The 14,461-nt window shown below is 39.4% G+C and overlaps 1 protein-coding gene across 1 annotated transcript in view; it reads left to right on the top strand.

Annotated features, from left to right (window-relative positions):
* shank3a (SH3 and multiple ankyrin repeat domains 3a) overlaps window positions 1–14,461 on the top strand; it is an 886,564-nt gene that overhangs the window by 820,774 nt on the left and 51,329 nt on the right. The window contains exon 23 of the mRNA XM_048610479.1: window positions 12,685–12,790. Within this exon, the coding sequence (XP_048466436.1) occupies window positions 12,685–12,790 (106 nt within the window). The remainder of the gene's footprint in view (window positions 1–12,684; window positions 12,791–14,461) is intronic.

Raw genomic sequence — 14,461 nt, 5'->3', positions numbered from 1 at the left:
GGATAGGAAGGCATTAGATCATGATGTAGACATAGTTCTGCCACTAGCAGACCTTGCCAGAAGTGGGCAGCAACAGGTAACCAGTCTGAATAAATAACTAAATGGGCTTTATCAATTATTGCATTCTTTATGTCAGATTTCAACACATTCTGTACTATTGACACCAAGTTACCAAGTCTGTACTTTACCTCTTCCTCCTTTCTTAAATAATGTCACCACATTTGCCATCCTCCAATCAGCAGACAACTTTCCAGAATCTGTAGATTACAAAAGACAACCACCATGCATCCATAATCTGTACTGCTATTTCCTTCAGCAAAATATGATGTAATTCATCTGATCCAGGGGATGTATCAAAATTTCCATCCAGCCCATTTTCAAGTGCTATTTTTACTAATACTAATTTTTTCTATCTCATCAGTTTAACAAGTCCCTTCGTTACCTATCATTACAGGAGGTTTTTTGTATCTTAAATCCATGAAGGGAGATACAAAGTAACTATTTTGTTTCTCAGCCATTTTCATCTGTTGTACTATAAATTTTCATGTTACCCACCTTCCAACCCCGTGCTAATCGGTTTCATTTTATGTATCAACAGAAACATTTACAGTCTGTTCCTCATTCACTTGTATTCATAGTCAATTTCTATGTCAAGGCCAGGTCAGGAAACGCATTCACTCAAAGGATAATTGAAAATTTCAAAACAGAAGTTGATAGATTCTTTTTAGGTCTGGATGTATTAAATGATTTAGATTTAACCGTCACATGTACTGGAGCACAAGAATACAGGAGTACAGTGAAAAGTGTACAAAGTAGCCATTCTCCAGCGCCATCTTAATATACAAAAGACAAGATTAAAAACAGAAGCAAAATTAAAAAAACAGCCAGAAGAAAATAAAGGTATTAAGCAAAAACAGGTGAATAGAGTTGAAATACAGAACATTATGGTTCCAGTTGAGCGGCAGAACAGGATCAGAAAATGAAAGGCCTCCTGCTGTTCCGGTGTTCCTGCTGTTCCTATGTTCCATGTGCACATTGCAAACATGGTGCAACAGTGATGGACCATAAGAAGTAGAAAACAGTCCCTCGAGCCTGCCCCGCCATTCAATAGGATCATAGCTGATCCAGCTTTCATTACTTTCACTTTGCTGCATTGATCCCGCAACCCTTGATTCTCCTCCTGATCACGAATCTATTTATCTCAGACTTAAATATACACAAGGACTCTGCCCCCACAGCTCTTTGTGGCAAGGATTTTCAAAGACTTTCAACCCTCTGACAGAATAAATTTCTCCTCATCTCAGCCTTTAATTGGTGTCCCTTTATTCTGAGACTGTGCCTTCTGGTCCTAGACTTTCCCATTATGAGAAACATCCTCTCAGCATTTACCCTGTCAAGCCCCTGAGGAATCCAGTATGTTTCAATGAGATCACCTCACAATCTTCCAAAATGAACAACTTTGTATTTTCCCCCATTATACTCGGTTTGCCATTTTATTGCCCACTTACTTAGCCTATCAATATCTCGCTGGTTCTTTATCTGTGGGATTTAATTTTTTTAAAATTCATGTTTCTCATTTGAATTTCAAATATTAATCAAGAATAATTTTGTTCAATAAACAGAACAAGCTGTTTCTTAATTAGCAGCTGTAAGGATAGAATTTTTCTGAAAAGCTGATCTTTACAATCCACAGTTTAAAGGTATTGCTTAATTCTCAACCAGAAGGCTCCAGAGTCCATTCTTGATCAGTAGCGAGTGACCTATCTTCGCAGGATGGTAGCAAAGGTGCTAAAGTAGGCCTCAGTATCATGGAGTCCAATAGAAAGAAATAGCTCTTGCTCCCTCGACCCCAGCTGCAGAACAAGGGAGTGCACTAAGATGTGGTGGAAGGGAGAGGAAGAAGAGAACTTATTGAGGGTACCTAGGTGGCATGGATGATAATGACTTAAGACCAAAAGATATAGGAGCAAAATTAGACCATTCGGCCCATTGAGTCCACTCTGCTATTCGATCATGGCTGATATGTTTCTCAGCCCCATTCTCCTGCTTTCTCCCCGTAATCTTTGATCCCCTTACTAATCAAGAAATGATCCATCTCTGCTTTAAATACACACAATGATTTGGCCTCTACAGCCTTCTGTGAGTTCCACAGATTCACCACCCTTTGGCTGAAGAAATTCCTCCTCATCTCAGTCTGAAAGTTCGTTTCTCTTGGGTTGTGCCCTCAAGTCCTAGTCTCTCCTAATAGTGGAAACATCTTCTCCACATCCACACTATCCGGGCCTCTTCGCATTCTGTAACTTTCAATGAGATTCCTTCCCTCACTCATTCTTCTAAGCTCCATCGAGTACAGACCCAGAGTCCTGCACTGTTCCTCATATGACAAGCCCTTCATCCCTGGATCATTCTTCTCCCTCCTCATTTTATTTAAATTATTCTCCACTGGATTTTAAAGATTTCCTGATTCTCTGGCTTCCCACTTGTACGTTTTCATCATATTGTATGTCTTCTTTTCTCTTTTGCTTTCAGGCTGTCCGACAGCCCTTGTCAGCCATGGTTGTCTCGTCCTCCCCTTACTTTGTTTCTTCTCCCTTGGGATGAATTTCTATTGTGCCTCCCAAATTACCCCACTCCAAGTTGCCAGTGCCCAATAAACCAAAACCCACTTATCCGACATTAGCCTCTGAGTTATGCATTCATCTCTCTAAACTGTTTTGTGTCAATCACATGTCAATTTGCATGTGGCTCATGTAATAAAACAGAAATTACGATTTTGAGTTTCTGCTTTTTAATTGGTGCTTAGCTCTTCGTACTGGCTATTCAGATCCTCTCTCTAGATCCTTCCTACGTTGTTGGTATCTGCATGGACACTGATGACTAGATACTCCCAATCCCACTGCAAGTTTCTCTCCAGCCCTCAGCAGATATTATGCACACTGACACTGGGCAGGCAGCATAACTCCGTTGATTTTTTTGTTTTTTAAATTTATCTGTTCTTGGGATATAGGCATCATTGGCTGGGCCAGCACTTATTGCCTGTCCTTAATTGTCACTTGAACTGACTGTTTTGCTTGGACCATTTTAGAGGACAGCTAAGTATCAGCTATATTGCTGAGAGTCTGGAGTCATGTGTAGGCCCAACAGATTTCCTTGCCTTAACAATATTTGTGAAAATTTTACAACAATCAGCAATGGTTACATGGTTGCCATTAGACTAGCTTTCGATTCCAATTGTTAATTAATTCAAATTTCATCATCTCCCATGTTTGGATTCAAACCCATATTCTCAAATATTTCTGGTCTCCATATTACTGGTCATGTGATAAGTCACTGAGCCACTGTCTGCCCACACACTTTGCTGCAGAGAATAGTGTCAATCCCCCTCAAAATACTGTCATCTACTACCAATACTGCCTTCTTACCAGCCCCTCTTGAATAACTTCCTACACCAAAATGCCATGATCATTTTGGTCATCCATCCTGTAGGCCTCACTCTCATCCAGACAAATTGGAAGAAACTCAAACTTATTGGGCAGTTACACAGACTGAATCTCCTGCGCTTCCATCCTCTGTGCCCCCTTACCTTCCTCACTCACAGTCATACTCTCCTAGCCCTGAACATTGACTAGATCAGATCACTCAACCCTAAAAATTCTCACTGACTCCTAGTACAAAGAATCCAGGTAATTTTCTCCCTCTGTGATGTATCACAGTTAGCAGTTCAGCTCCTAGCTCATAAATTCTCATCCAAAGCTACTCAAACATTAAAAACTTTGCCACAGATGTATTTGCTGCGAACCAAATTGGCATCCAGAAGCTCCCACGTGCTGCAACAATGATACATCACCTGTCCCGCTAAAGTACCTCTTAATAATTTTATTGAATTGTATACTTGATTGTGTTTTTATTAACCTGACCAGCAGTTGGTATGCTGTGTTGAACTATAGGAAAAGAATAAACCTTAGTCACTTACCAACTACTCAACAAGTAAGCTGCTACTGTAAAATGAAAGAATCAATTTCTGAGGATGTAAAAGTTTACAAATAGCAAAAGCAACAGAACATATCTTTCCTTTCTCCCCGAGCTCCCGCAATCTATTGCAAGTCACACTCAAATCCTAAGTCGTACTAAGTTGGCTTGTTTTATATGGTGCAAAGTCAAAAGCCTACCTGACTCACTTATTGAAAATCCAGTTTCACCTGATTCATAATTAAACTGTTGTTTCACTTGAAGCCTTGTTAAAAACCTGCTTAAGGCTTACAACTACGGAATCTAGATTGCAGTTTAATGCCAACTACAAATGAAATTAGATTTGTATAAAATAAAAATTTAAACTTTATTATCCAACTGCAAATACTCAGTACTTTGTCATACGCATGAATATCATTTACAATTGTAAAATGCTGTCAATGTTCAAATATGTTTTCATGGGCAACCCACTGCACCTTTGATCTGGCCAACGAGATGTTTAGACATCCCTAGGCCTTCAACTGAACTTGTTGCATCTGGCAAAGCCAGTTGTAGCTTGCTGGCCGTAGAGCCATCATAGATTGAGTGTATGATTTAATTACGTGACAAAACTCAATGTCATGCCTGTTAAGGCAGTCGACTCCCCTTCTTAAAAGGGCATTAACTGCAGTTCTCCCTACACTTATCCTGATGTCATAGACAAACCTCCTGAGACAAATTCAAAATTTGTGTATTCTGAAGGCATCCTCAACTGTTTTTTCCCAACACATGAAGGAAATGCTGCAATAATAGTTGCAGAAGACATATCATAGTGTGCAAAGATATCAGTGGATGTAAACATGCCCTTGAACTTCTGAAAGGCATTCTATCAATGTGGGGGTTCTAACACCATCTTTAAGTTTTCTTAAGGAGTTGTATCAATATTGTAGGAGTTGCTAAGTAAGGCAAACATTTTGCCAAGTGGATCACCATCCCTCAAAATCTTTGCAAACGCTGGGCTGGATTTGAGATGGTAAACTCCGTTATGGCTTTAGTCCTTTGAGCATCCACCATCGTACCTTCAACATTGATAATGTGGTCCAAGACTAAATAGAATCTTCAGGAAGAATTTATACTTGTCGCTGAGCTCTTAAACTTGTAATTCCTTTAAGACTTCACACAGTTCCTGTTCATGTTTTCATCTGCTTTCCCCATGCATCGGTATGTCATCCATGTAAAACATAATTCCGTGAAGTGAAAATAAAAAATGCTGGAGATCACAGCAGGTCAGGCAGCATCCACGGAGAGAAAGCAAGCTAACGTTTCGAGTCTGGATGCCTCTTCAGCAGAACTCAGCGATCTGCAGCATTTTTTGTCTTCAGTTCAGATTCTAGCAACTGCACGAATTGGCTCCTATAACTCCATGAAGATTTTGTCATTATGATCCCAGCTTATTTATTATTGAACTATAACAAGACTGAAATCTGGCTTGATGATTTACCTTGGTTTTAGTAAAGTTGTCTCTCACTGAACCATAAACACACAATGTTGCAACATTTGTTTTGACAATTAAAGAAAAGTTTACCATAAAAAGATAAAATAGAATGAACCAATCTATTTACATACAGCATAACTGTAAATATTTTTAAACACATGGTAAAAGTATAACCTTATTGATCCCAAAACACTCCTCTACAGATCATAAAAGCATCTCTCACACTACCCAAAAGCACCCCTTAGACAGTACTGACACCAGAGGAAACACCTTTTACCAACACCTCAGTAGGCTTAAGGGTAACTGATTTTAAACTTTCAATCTAGAAAATTTGTTAGCCTTTTTCTAGAGTTTCCATACACCTGCATTTAAATGTATTCAGTTTAAAATATCCTCATTTGACTTTTATTTCAACATTTACTGTCTAGGACCATCACTAACTTGTTACTCTCCGCTTATCTAGTTTTACTATCTTTTCTCCTTTTCAAGAGCACTGCTTTATACATCCATCTTCACCCAAGCACCTCTTCAGAACTGTCCAAAAATAAAAAATAAAACTGCAAGTATCTCTCTCTCTCTCAGATTTGGATGTTTCCCCTAAACATACCTTGCTAGGTCAGAAATATTCCTAATGTACACAACAACTCATTTGTTCTGAAAACTAGCTCTCTCAAACTGTTATTTAAAAATTACATCACCAATACATCACTAAGTACTTACAAGTTAATTGTTAATTCCTTTTGAAATACACAATATGTCACTATTTCAAAATCCAAACATCCAAATTTGATACAAATTGTACTAAAAATAAAATATACATAAATTAAACGGTGTTCATCATTGTAGAATATTGGACATTGTCCATTAAAAATCTTTGGGGCTGAGATAATCTAAAATATTGCCTCCCAAAATAGGTTATGAACATAGCAAGCCACATTGATTGCTTGTCCAATGGCACCTATTTGAATCTAGTATTTGCTTAAAGTTATGCGAAAAATCCATTTTCAGATAGGTCTGCTAAACACTCTAACTGTAGACAAAGTGCAGGTTTTTTCTGCCACTGTCTCGTTGAACTGTGTACAGTATGAGGTACTGTTAGTACAGCAACCATGCCCAAGCACTATACATTTGCTTTTTGTGCCAAGGAGAATATCCATCCTTGTCATTTCTGCAAGTTGCTTCTCGACTTGATTCATTTACGGATGCAGAAACTTCCAGGGTATATGGAGGCAGAAGGATTTGGCATTTTTCTTCAGTTCACTGCTGCACTCAGTATTCATGTTCCCTAACCCTTCAAATAATTTAGAGTATTGTTGTTCAAAGAAGTTCCTGTGCTGTTTAACCTTGCCTAAAAAGATAGAGGTCAAGACATGCCTTCCTACTCGAGTATAAATTCTTGACTGCAAAGTACATATACGTTTTCTACTACTTGGCATCCCTGTATTTGATAGTTGCTTTTAACGCAACTTTAATCTGAAGCACTGTGCCTCCTGGACCATATAATTGCACAGCTGTTGGCTGTAGGCAGTGTTTTCTTAACCATAGCTCATTATTTGATAACTCAGCAACACTGGAAATGTTTCTCCTTCTGCATACTGTATGAAAGTGACCTGTTCTACGACAGATAAAGCATTCAGTTTTAAAAGGTGAACATTATCTATGCTTTGGAGGTTTCTTTACTCCAAATCATTGACAAGGACCTTTAATGTCTAGTACCTGTCCTACTTACTTTACACTGTACTGGTTTTGTACATGTGCCATTTGTGATTTTGTAACTTAAGAATTGAATGGACTCTACTGAGTTCCAGAGCAAGGATTGATCTTCCTCTCTTAGGACTGATCAGTGTTGCTTCTTGACTTCTCCCTCACTCACCAACTGAATGTTTTCTTTAGAATGAGGTTTTCCTCTAACTGTGATAAAATTGCCAAACACTTATAAGCAATTTTAACAACTCTGTCTCTGACTTTTGACTTGTGGTCACCATAGTAGTATTTCTCATTGTAGTAAGCTGGAGTGGGTTCAGAAGAGGTTTGCCAGGATGATGCTGGGTAAGGAAGGCTTGAGTTATAAGGAAAGGCTGGATGGGCTGGGACTTTTTTCACTGGAGCGTAGGAGGTTGAGAGGTGACCTGATAGAAGTTTATAAAATAATGAGAGGTATACATAGAGTTAATAGTGGTTGTCTTTTCCCTAGGATTGGGGTGTTCAAGACTAGGGGGCACATTTTTAAGGTGAGAGGGAGATTTTAAAAAAAGACCATTTTTTTACACAGAGGGTGTTTTGCCTGTGGAATGAACTCCTGAGGAAGTGGTGGATGGGGGTAACTGCAGTGTTTAAAAGACATTTTTTAAGTACAAGAATTGGAAAGGTTTGGAGTGATACGGGCCAGAAGCAGGCAGGTGGGACTAGTTTAGGACGGAATTATATTCAGCACGGACTGGTTAGACCGAAGGGTCTATTTCCATGCTGTATGACTCTACGACTCTATAGATGACTAACAAAATCTCTATGCATTCCTCTTGATACTGAACACCTTTGTTAAACATCTTTTCTTTTTGTTCCTGTTTCTTTGGTTTTGGCTCTTGTTTTTAGTTTTGGCATCAGAAAGGCACGACTCTCTATACTTTGCACTGTGCTGTTATACTTGGGTACATGTGGCAATAAAATCTAATCTAAATCTTGCTCTTTCAAGTATTTTGTTAGTTCTAACGTTGAAAAGTATCTGTTGCTTCTCTTACCCCATACCAATCTATGACATCATCAGCTGAACACTCAGTTCTATATAGAAGTATATATAATCAGTCAGCTTCTGACTTAGTCTCTAATTTGGAAGCTATACTGTATTTCGGAAATTGCTTTTTCTGAAAAAGATTTTCTGAAGAAGGGTCCAGACCCGAAACGTCAGCCTTCCTGCTCCTCTAATGCCGCTTGGCCTGCTGTGTTCATCCAGCTCTATACCTTGTTATCATTTTTAAATACCAGCTTTGTGATATCCCAGAATCTGTAATCTTGGAATAATATTTCTTCCTTGGCCATTTTGTTTCACTTATGTAGCCATGCCACATGGCACCATTTCATTATGGTGGTGACCTTGATCTGAACTGGAACTAATTTTTAATTTCACATTTTCCCAACTTGGTTTACAACTATTTTGAGTTTCTCGTGGCTCACCAGGGATTATACCTTGACTTGCCAAGGTTCTGATGTGTGTTTGTTCACCACACAAACTCCAACTTGGGACCACTCTCACAAACCACCATTTCGGCATGCAACCATATCTAGTTTGGAGTTAATAATTCTCCTTATTCAGGGGTTTGATAACCATCCTGTTATACCATATCTCTCACCAGATCTGAAATGCTTTTGCTTTTCATTAGAATATTCTTCTTTGTTCAGGATAGTCATGAGGATTTCATCTGTAGAGTTCTTGAGTCTTGAGCTGTTCCCTGCTGTCGACTGTGCTGTATGAGCAAGTGACTTAAAGCTGAGTCTGAAGTTCTCACACGGCTACTCACCATGTGATATGAGCAGTCAAACCCAGACCTCTGTTCACCATATTATATGGGTGTGGAGCTTACTGCGCTGTATATATTGCTGCTCATGATGATGGATGCTGCCACTACCCTTTTAAGTGTAAAAAAAATCTATAGGGCCTCCTTGGTTTAATGTGGTAGAGGAAAACAACTTTTCTCACCAGAAAAGTCTTGTAGCTATCAAAATGTAATCTACTGCATGATAACAACTAGATTTACATTGATCTGATGGGCATTATTACAAGGACTGTGAGAAGGACCAGAATTTAGGTCTCATGGTTTCAAGATCCCAATCTGTAATGCCCAAAAATTCAGATGGCATCATCATATTCTTAGTGCTTCTGTTGCTGCCCAGTATTAATCCTTAGAATCCCGTTTGGCCCAACAAGTCTACACCGAGTCTCCAAATAGCATCTCAACCAGATCCACCTCCCACCCCTTCCCTGTAACCCTACACTTCCCATGCATCCCTTTCAGACACATACACAAGAAGACATCATTGCCCATCTCCCAGTAAGAAGTAGAGTAGCATGAAAGGATGGTGGTGGTGTGTGGGGGGAGTGGCGGGTGGGGAAGTTTTAATGGGCTACTCTCGGAAACCCAATTATAAGGTGTTTAAACAAAGTTTATCCATATTCTGTTTGGCATTCTGAATGGAAGTTAGGGTCAATTGTTTGTCAGAAAGAAATAAAGACATAGCATTATAAAAAGAATTTTCCATGACCTCAGGACATTAAAAGTGCTTTCTTACCCATGGAATACTTCTGAAATACAGTCACAATTGAAGCACTGAAAAATCGGCCATCCAATTTGAATGTAGTAAGCTACCATAAAGAGCAATCAGTTAAAAACAGGAAGTCAGGTGTAACAAGAGGTAAAGCAAACGGTAATGATTGTCAAGAAGTGAGGTACATTCAGATTAAGTGTTAATGGCAGAATATAAGTAATCACACTATAAACAAAAGCAAAACAATCAAACCTGGGAAAGTGACTATGGGAGGTGGGGTAAGCCAATGAAGTAATCAATTGATCTTGGGGAAAAGAATTGGAAGACAGAGTTCATGGTCTAAAGTTGTTGAACTTAATGCTGAGTCCGGAGCTGTTAAGCACCCGAATGGAAAATTAAATGCTATTCCTTAAACTTGCATTGGGCTTCACTGGAATATTGTAACAGAGGTAGTATAAAAATGTAAACATGAGAGTGAGATGGTATATTAAAGTGGCAAATAACTGGAAGGCCTTGCAGATGAAACTAAGGGATCTCTGACAGGAGTACACTGTAGATGTTTAACTAATTACTAAAGTGGTCCATTTGTTTCTCTTTATTATGTTATCTAAAATGAAACAGACTTTCATCCAGCTTCTTCGGTAACTCAAAACTAATTTGTTCGTTCAGAACAAATTTATTTATTCTTTAAACAAGGTGCAAAGCAAATTATGAACTAAAATACTATGCAAGACTAACTTATAGCCTCTAACCCTCAAACACACACATACATTCATACACAGACACAACAAGAATGACATAGCTCTGCAGCGTAATTATGAGTGGAAAATTAGAAAAGGAAAAACCCTGCTGATCATGAGTCCAAACTAAGAGAGTGAAATGAGGTGACTTTCTCACAGGTCCTACTGTTTCCTGATGACAAGATCATGTTGCTTTTGACTGCAGAGCAAATGAAAAACCCTCAGTTCAGGTCATTTAGACATAGGTCTTACAATTGAGTGAATTGTTTGGCTTTCACAATTTATGAGCAGATATTTCTTCAACTGGTCTTTTTTAAGGGTTATGTTGTTACTCAGAAAAAAGTGTTTTCCTCTTTCCAGTTTATTCCAACTGCCCACAGCATTAAAGAATGCAGTGAAACGGAAACTAGAACTAAAAAGCAGAGACTGTTGCTAAGCAACCTTCAGCACTATGTCCCTTCCAAAACAGTGTCTTTGTCTAGCAGTTATAGGCCATAAAGCATCACCTTATCTCTCTTTCACAAGCTTTTCTCCAAAACTCACTGGAGCTTTGTAAACAGTAGACAATCCCCATTCTTTTGACCTTTTGACTTATGCATTCCAAAATGTCATGTGGCAAACCCTTTGCAACCCAGGAATGGTCCAAATCTTCTATTTTCCAGTTCTCATAATCCATGGATGTAAAAATCTTCCCAACAGAAAGCAGAATTGCTGGTCACAATGTGGTTTCCCGTACATTGAGGAGACTAAATGCAGACGGGATGACCTGTAATGTCTCTTTTTCCTCTAAACATCCCCGACCTTCCTTTATTGTTCTACTTGCTCCAACCCTTCCCTTTTTTCTATAGTGTAAAGCCCATCACTTTCCCACCTCTCCAGTTCTGAAGAAGAGTAATACGGGACTCAAAACATTAACAGATGCTGCTGGACTTACTGAACTACTTCAGCACTTTCTGATTTTATTTCAGATTTTCAGAATTCACTTGGTTTATCATCTTTCACCTTACTTAGAAACTGACCCATTTCCCACTTGGAATCCTACCGAACTGGCACCCTACCCACCGAGCACCCAATTTACCTGGCACCCTACCCCCTGCCTATTTTGCGTCCAATCTCTGGCAACCTACACTCACGTCAGCTGGCACTCTACCAGATGCCCTCCTGACACCCTCCCCACTACTGACCTGGCATCCTCACCCCCGTGCAATACCCTCCTAGTACACTAAGCTCTTCATACTTACCTTATGTACTGTCAGAAGCGGCTTTCAGGACCTGTAAATCTTTGCGAAAGAACTGTAGGGATGCAAGTACAGTTCTATATTTCTGAGGGAGCTCAGATCAAACTTTCTTCTCAGAAATGCAGAACTAGTTCTTTCATAAAATAGAAGGGCTGGAGTGGCCACTCCTTAGATAATCCAGCCCAGTGTGATTTTGTTTCAATAGTGTTGGATGGGATCTAAATATTGGACAGGACATTGGAGAGACCACTGGAGGTCTACTTGGAATAGCTGTTTTGGAAGCAGATTGAGCCTCAATTTAACAACAATCCAACAAATTGAGGTTGTAGACTTGCTCACTGAGCCGGTGTGTTTGATTGCAGACGTTTTGTCACCCTGCTAGGTAACATCATCAGTGCACCTCCAACAATTTAACAACAAAAGACAGCACCTCCTTGCAACACTCCCTCAGTACTACACTGAAAGTACTGGACTGGAATTTGGACTCGAGTGTTGTGGAGTGGGAATCGAACCCTTGACTTTCCAACTCAAAAGTCATTCTGCAAAACAAAGTTATTTAGCTCAAGTGATCTAGCTCAAATCAACTTATTTTAAAAAAGATTCACTATAGGTATGTTCTTTGCAGTGGACTCATATAGCTAGGAACCTTGAAAGGCCACTTCAAAGGGCAGTTAAGACTGAAATAAATTAGTACAGAACTAGAGTCCAATTTAGGTCGTATGGGTTAAGGATAACAGCTTTCCTTCCCAAAGAACATGAGTAAATTAGTTCACTGTTTACTTTATTTCCAGATTCTTCACTCCTTTTGGGTTCAGTGTATTTTTTTTTGTCCACTTAAGCTTGTGTGAAATATCTTGCGATGTTTTACTGCTTTAAAGGAACTGTGAAAATCCAAGTTGTTACTGCAATTCAGCCACTGCAACTCATTCTGTTTCATATATAATCAATTCTGATGTTCATTGCCCTTCTCCCATGACTACTTGTTTATTTCCTTTATTTTCAGTCACTATTTGAGCGTCAAGGTATGCCCTCAAAGTCAACGGCACCATCTGTACCAGAGAAACCACACGTCTCAATGCATAGAGGAATGTCAAGGACAAAATCTATAGGTAAGTTTACCACATCAACATGCAGAGTTGGAGCTTTCAATTGAACAATTCTCCACAGTAGTTTAATGGGAATCTTCCTGCTCTGATATGAAAATGGCCAACCTAGGACACTAAAATACCCAGAATCAATCCCTTGCCTACATGGAATTAAATAATCTCCTTCAGTGGGAAACAGAAGTCCTATAGTTGTCTGTAAGAAAAGAGAAGGGGCAACGATAGCTCCCCAACTTCTAAAAACAATACATATCTGGATGGTTGCTCTGCAGCGATAACTCCTGCAAGTTGAGTAACCGAATCACACTGCTGTCTGGACTGTTTCATGATTCACCAGGTAACAGTGGAAAAGAGAGGAAATTGAGGAAAATGGAGCAGATAATTTGACAGTATTGTTAAGACTGATTTTACTCCTGTTTCACTTCAGTTCCTTATGTATCATCTATGCTGAAATTATATTCACTTTTGTTAACCATGATGTGTAACATTTTCCCTTGACATTTATAATTTATTTATTTATCATTCAATTTGATCTCCCCTCCTGTGGAGAAGGTTCCCCAGACTCTGGCCAGCCATTTGTACCTCAAGAGTCTGCCTGTCCTCAGTGTGAGCTCTGGCAGTTGACTGTGCACATTGCTGCTTCCTGAGCCCCATTATGTCCTGGTTCAGCATTTAGATGTAGATTTCCCTGTGACACTCATTCAGCATGGCTGGGAAGAGGTGCTTGGACTGATTCTTCCTTCAGGGAATCAACTCTCTCAGCCTTACACTGGGATCATGTAATATGTGAGTAGAGCAGGACAAGAATTTCAGTCCTGGTTACTTGCTGTCTGTGCCTGCCTGAATGGCTTACCAATCCACAGAACATTCTGCATTTCAAACAGTCACAATGTCATCCTCCCAGCCCTTTGCCTGCCCTGACCATGGTCCTTACTTTACTCAGTCACAACCACTTCCTAGTAAGGGGGAGCTAAGGTGGCTTCCTGTTGCCTTGCTCACAGTTCTTTTATTTCAGACTGCAACCAAGACCAAAGAGCCCCCAAAACACCTTTATGATGATGAAAGAGGATTCATTAACACCCTTTGAATATGAATAGCCCTGCTGAATACCAGCACTCAGAGCCAGCACATTGGTCTCCATTCACAGGCTACCTGGAACAAGTTTTAAACCTGATTCAGGACAGGACACCGCCTGAGCTGTAGACACTCATTAGATGTGAAATCACTTTGAGATGTCAATCAGCATTTCACGCCTCGATTCTAGTTGCCATTTGCTCAGGTTGTTCAAATGGCACTCAAACTCTTCACCTTTTGGCTCAAAGACAGAAAGTTTACTGCCAAACCAGAGGCTCGGTCACCTGCATAAGTAATGGGATAAAAAACAAATTGACTTCAGACAAAATGTGGGAACAGAATGGAGCAGACTTCAATTTAGCAAAACTGTTGCAGTGTCAATTAGCACCTGTAAGAAGGAACTAAATAAATATCTGGTTATTGTTTGAACAATAAAAGGATAAATACAAATACAGAAAAACCAATTATGATTTGCAAAGATAGATAGATACACAAAACAGACATACAGTGTGCTAGAACTTGTCACAGCTACAAAGATACGCAAAGATGTAGTTAGATTATTGCAGACAGAGGTACAGAAAGTTAGAGAGGGCAGTAGAAATA

Source organism: Rhincodon typus, chromosome 22 (genome assembly GCF_021869965.1).
Source record: "Rhincodon typus isolate 14 chromosome 22, sRhiTyp1.1, whole genome shotgun sequence".
In the NCBI taxonomy this organism is placed as follows: domain Eukaryota; kingdom Metazoa; phylum Chordata; class Chondrichthyes; order Orectolobiformes; family Rhincodontidae; genus Rhincodon; species Rhincodon typus.
Note: the sequence above shows the minus strand (reverse complement) of the source record. Positions and strands in the feature narration are given on the sequence as shown.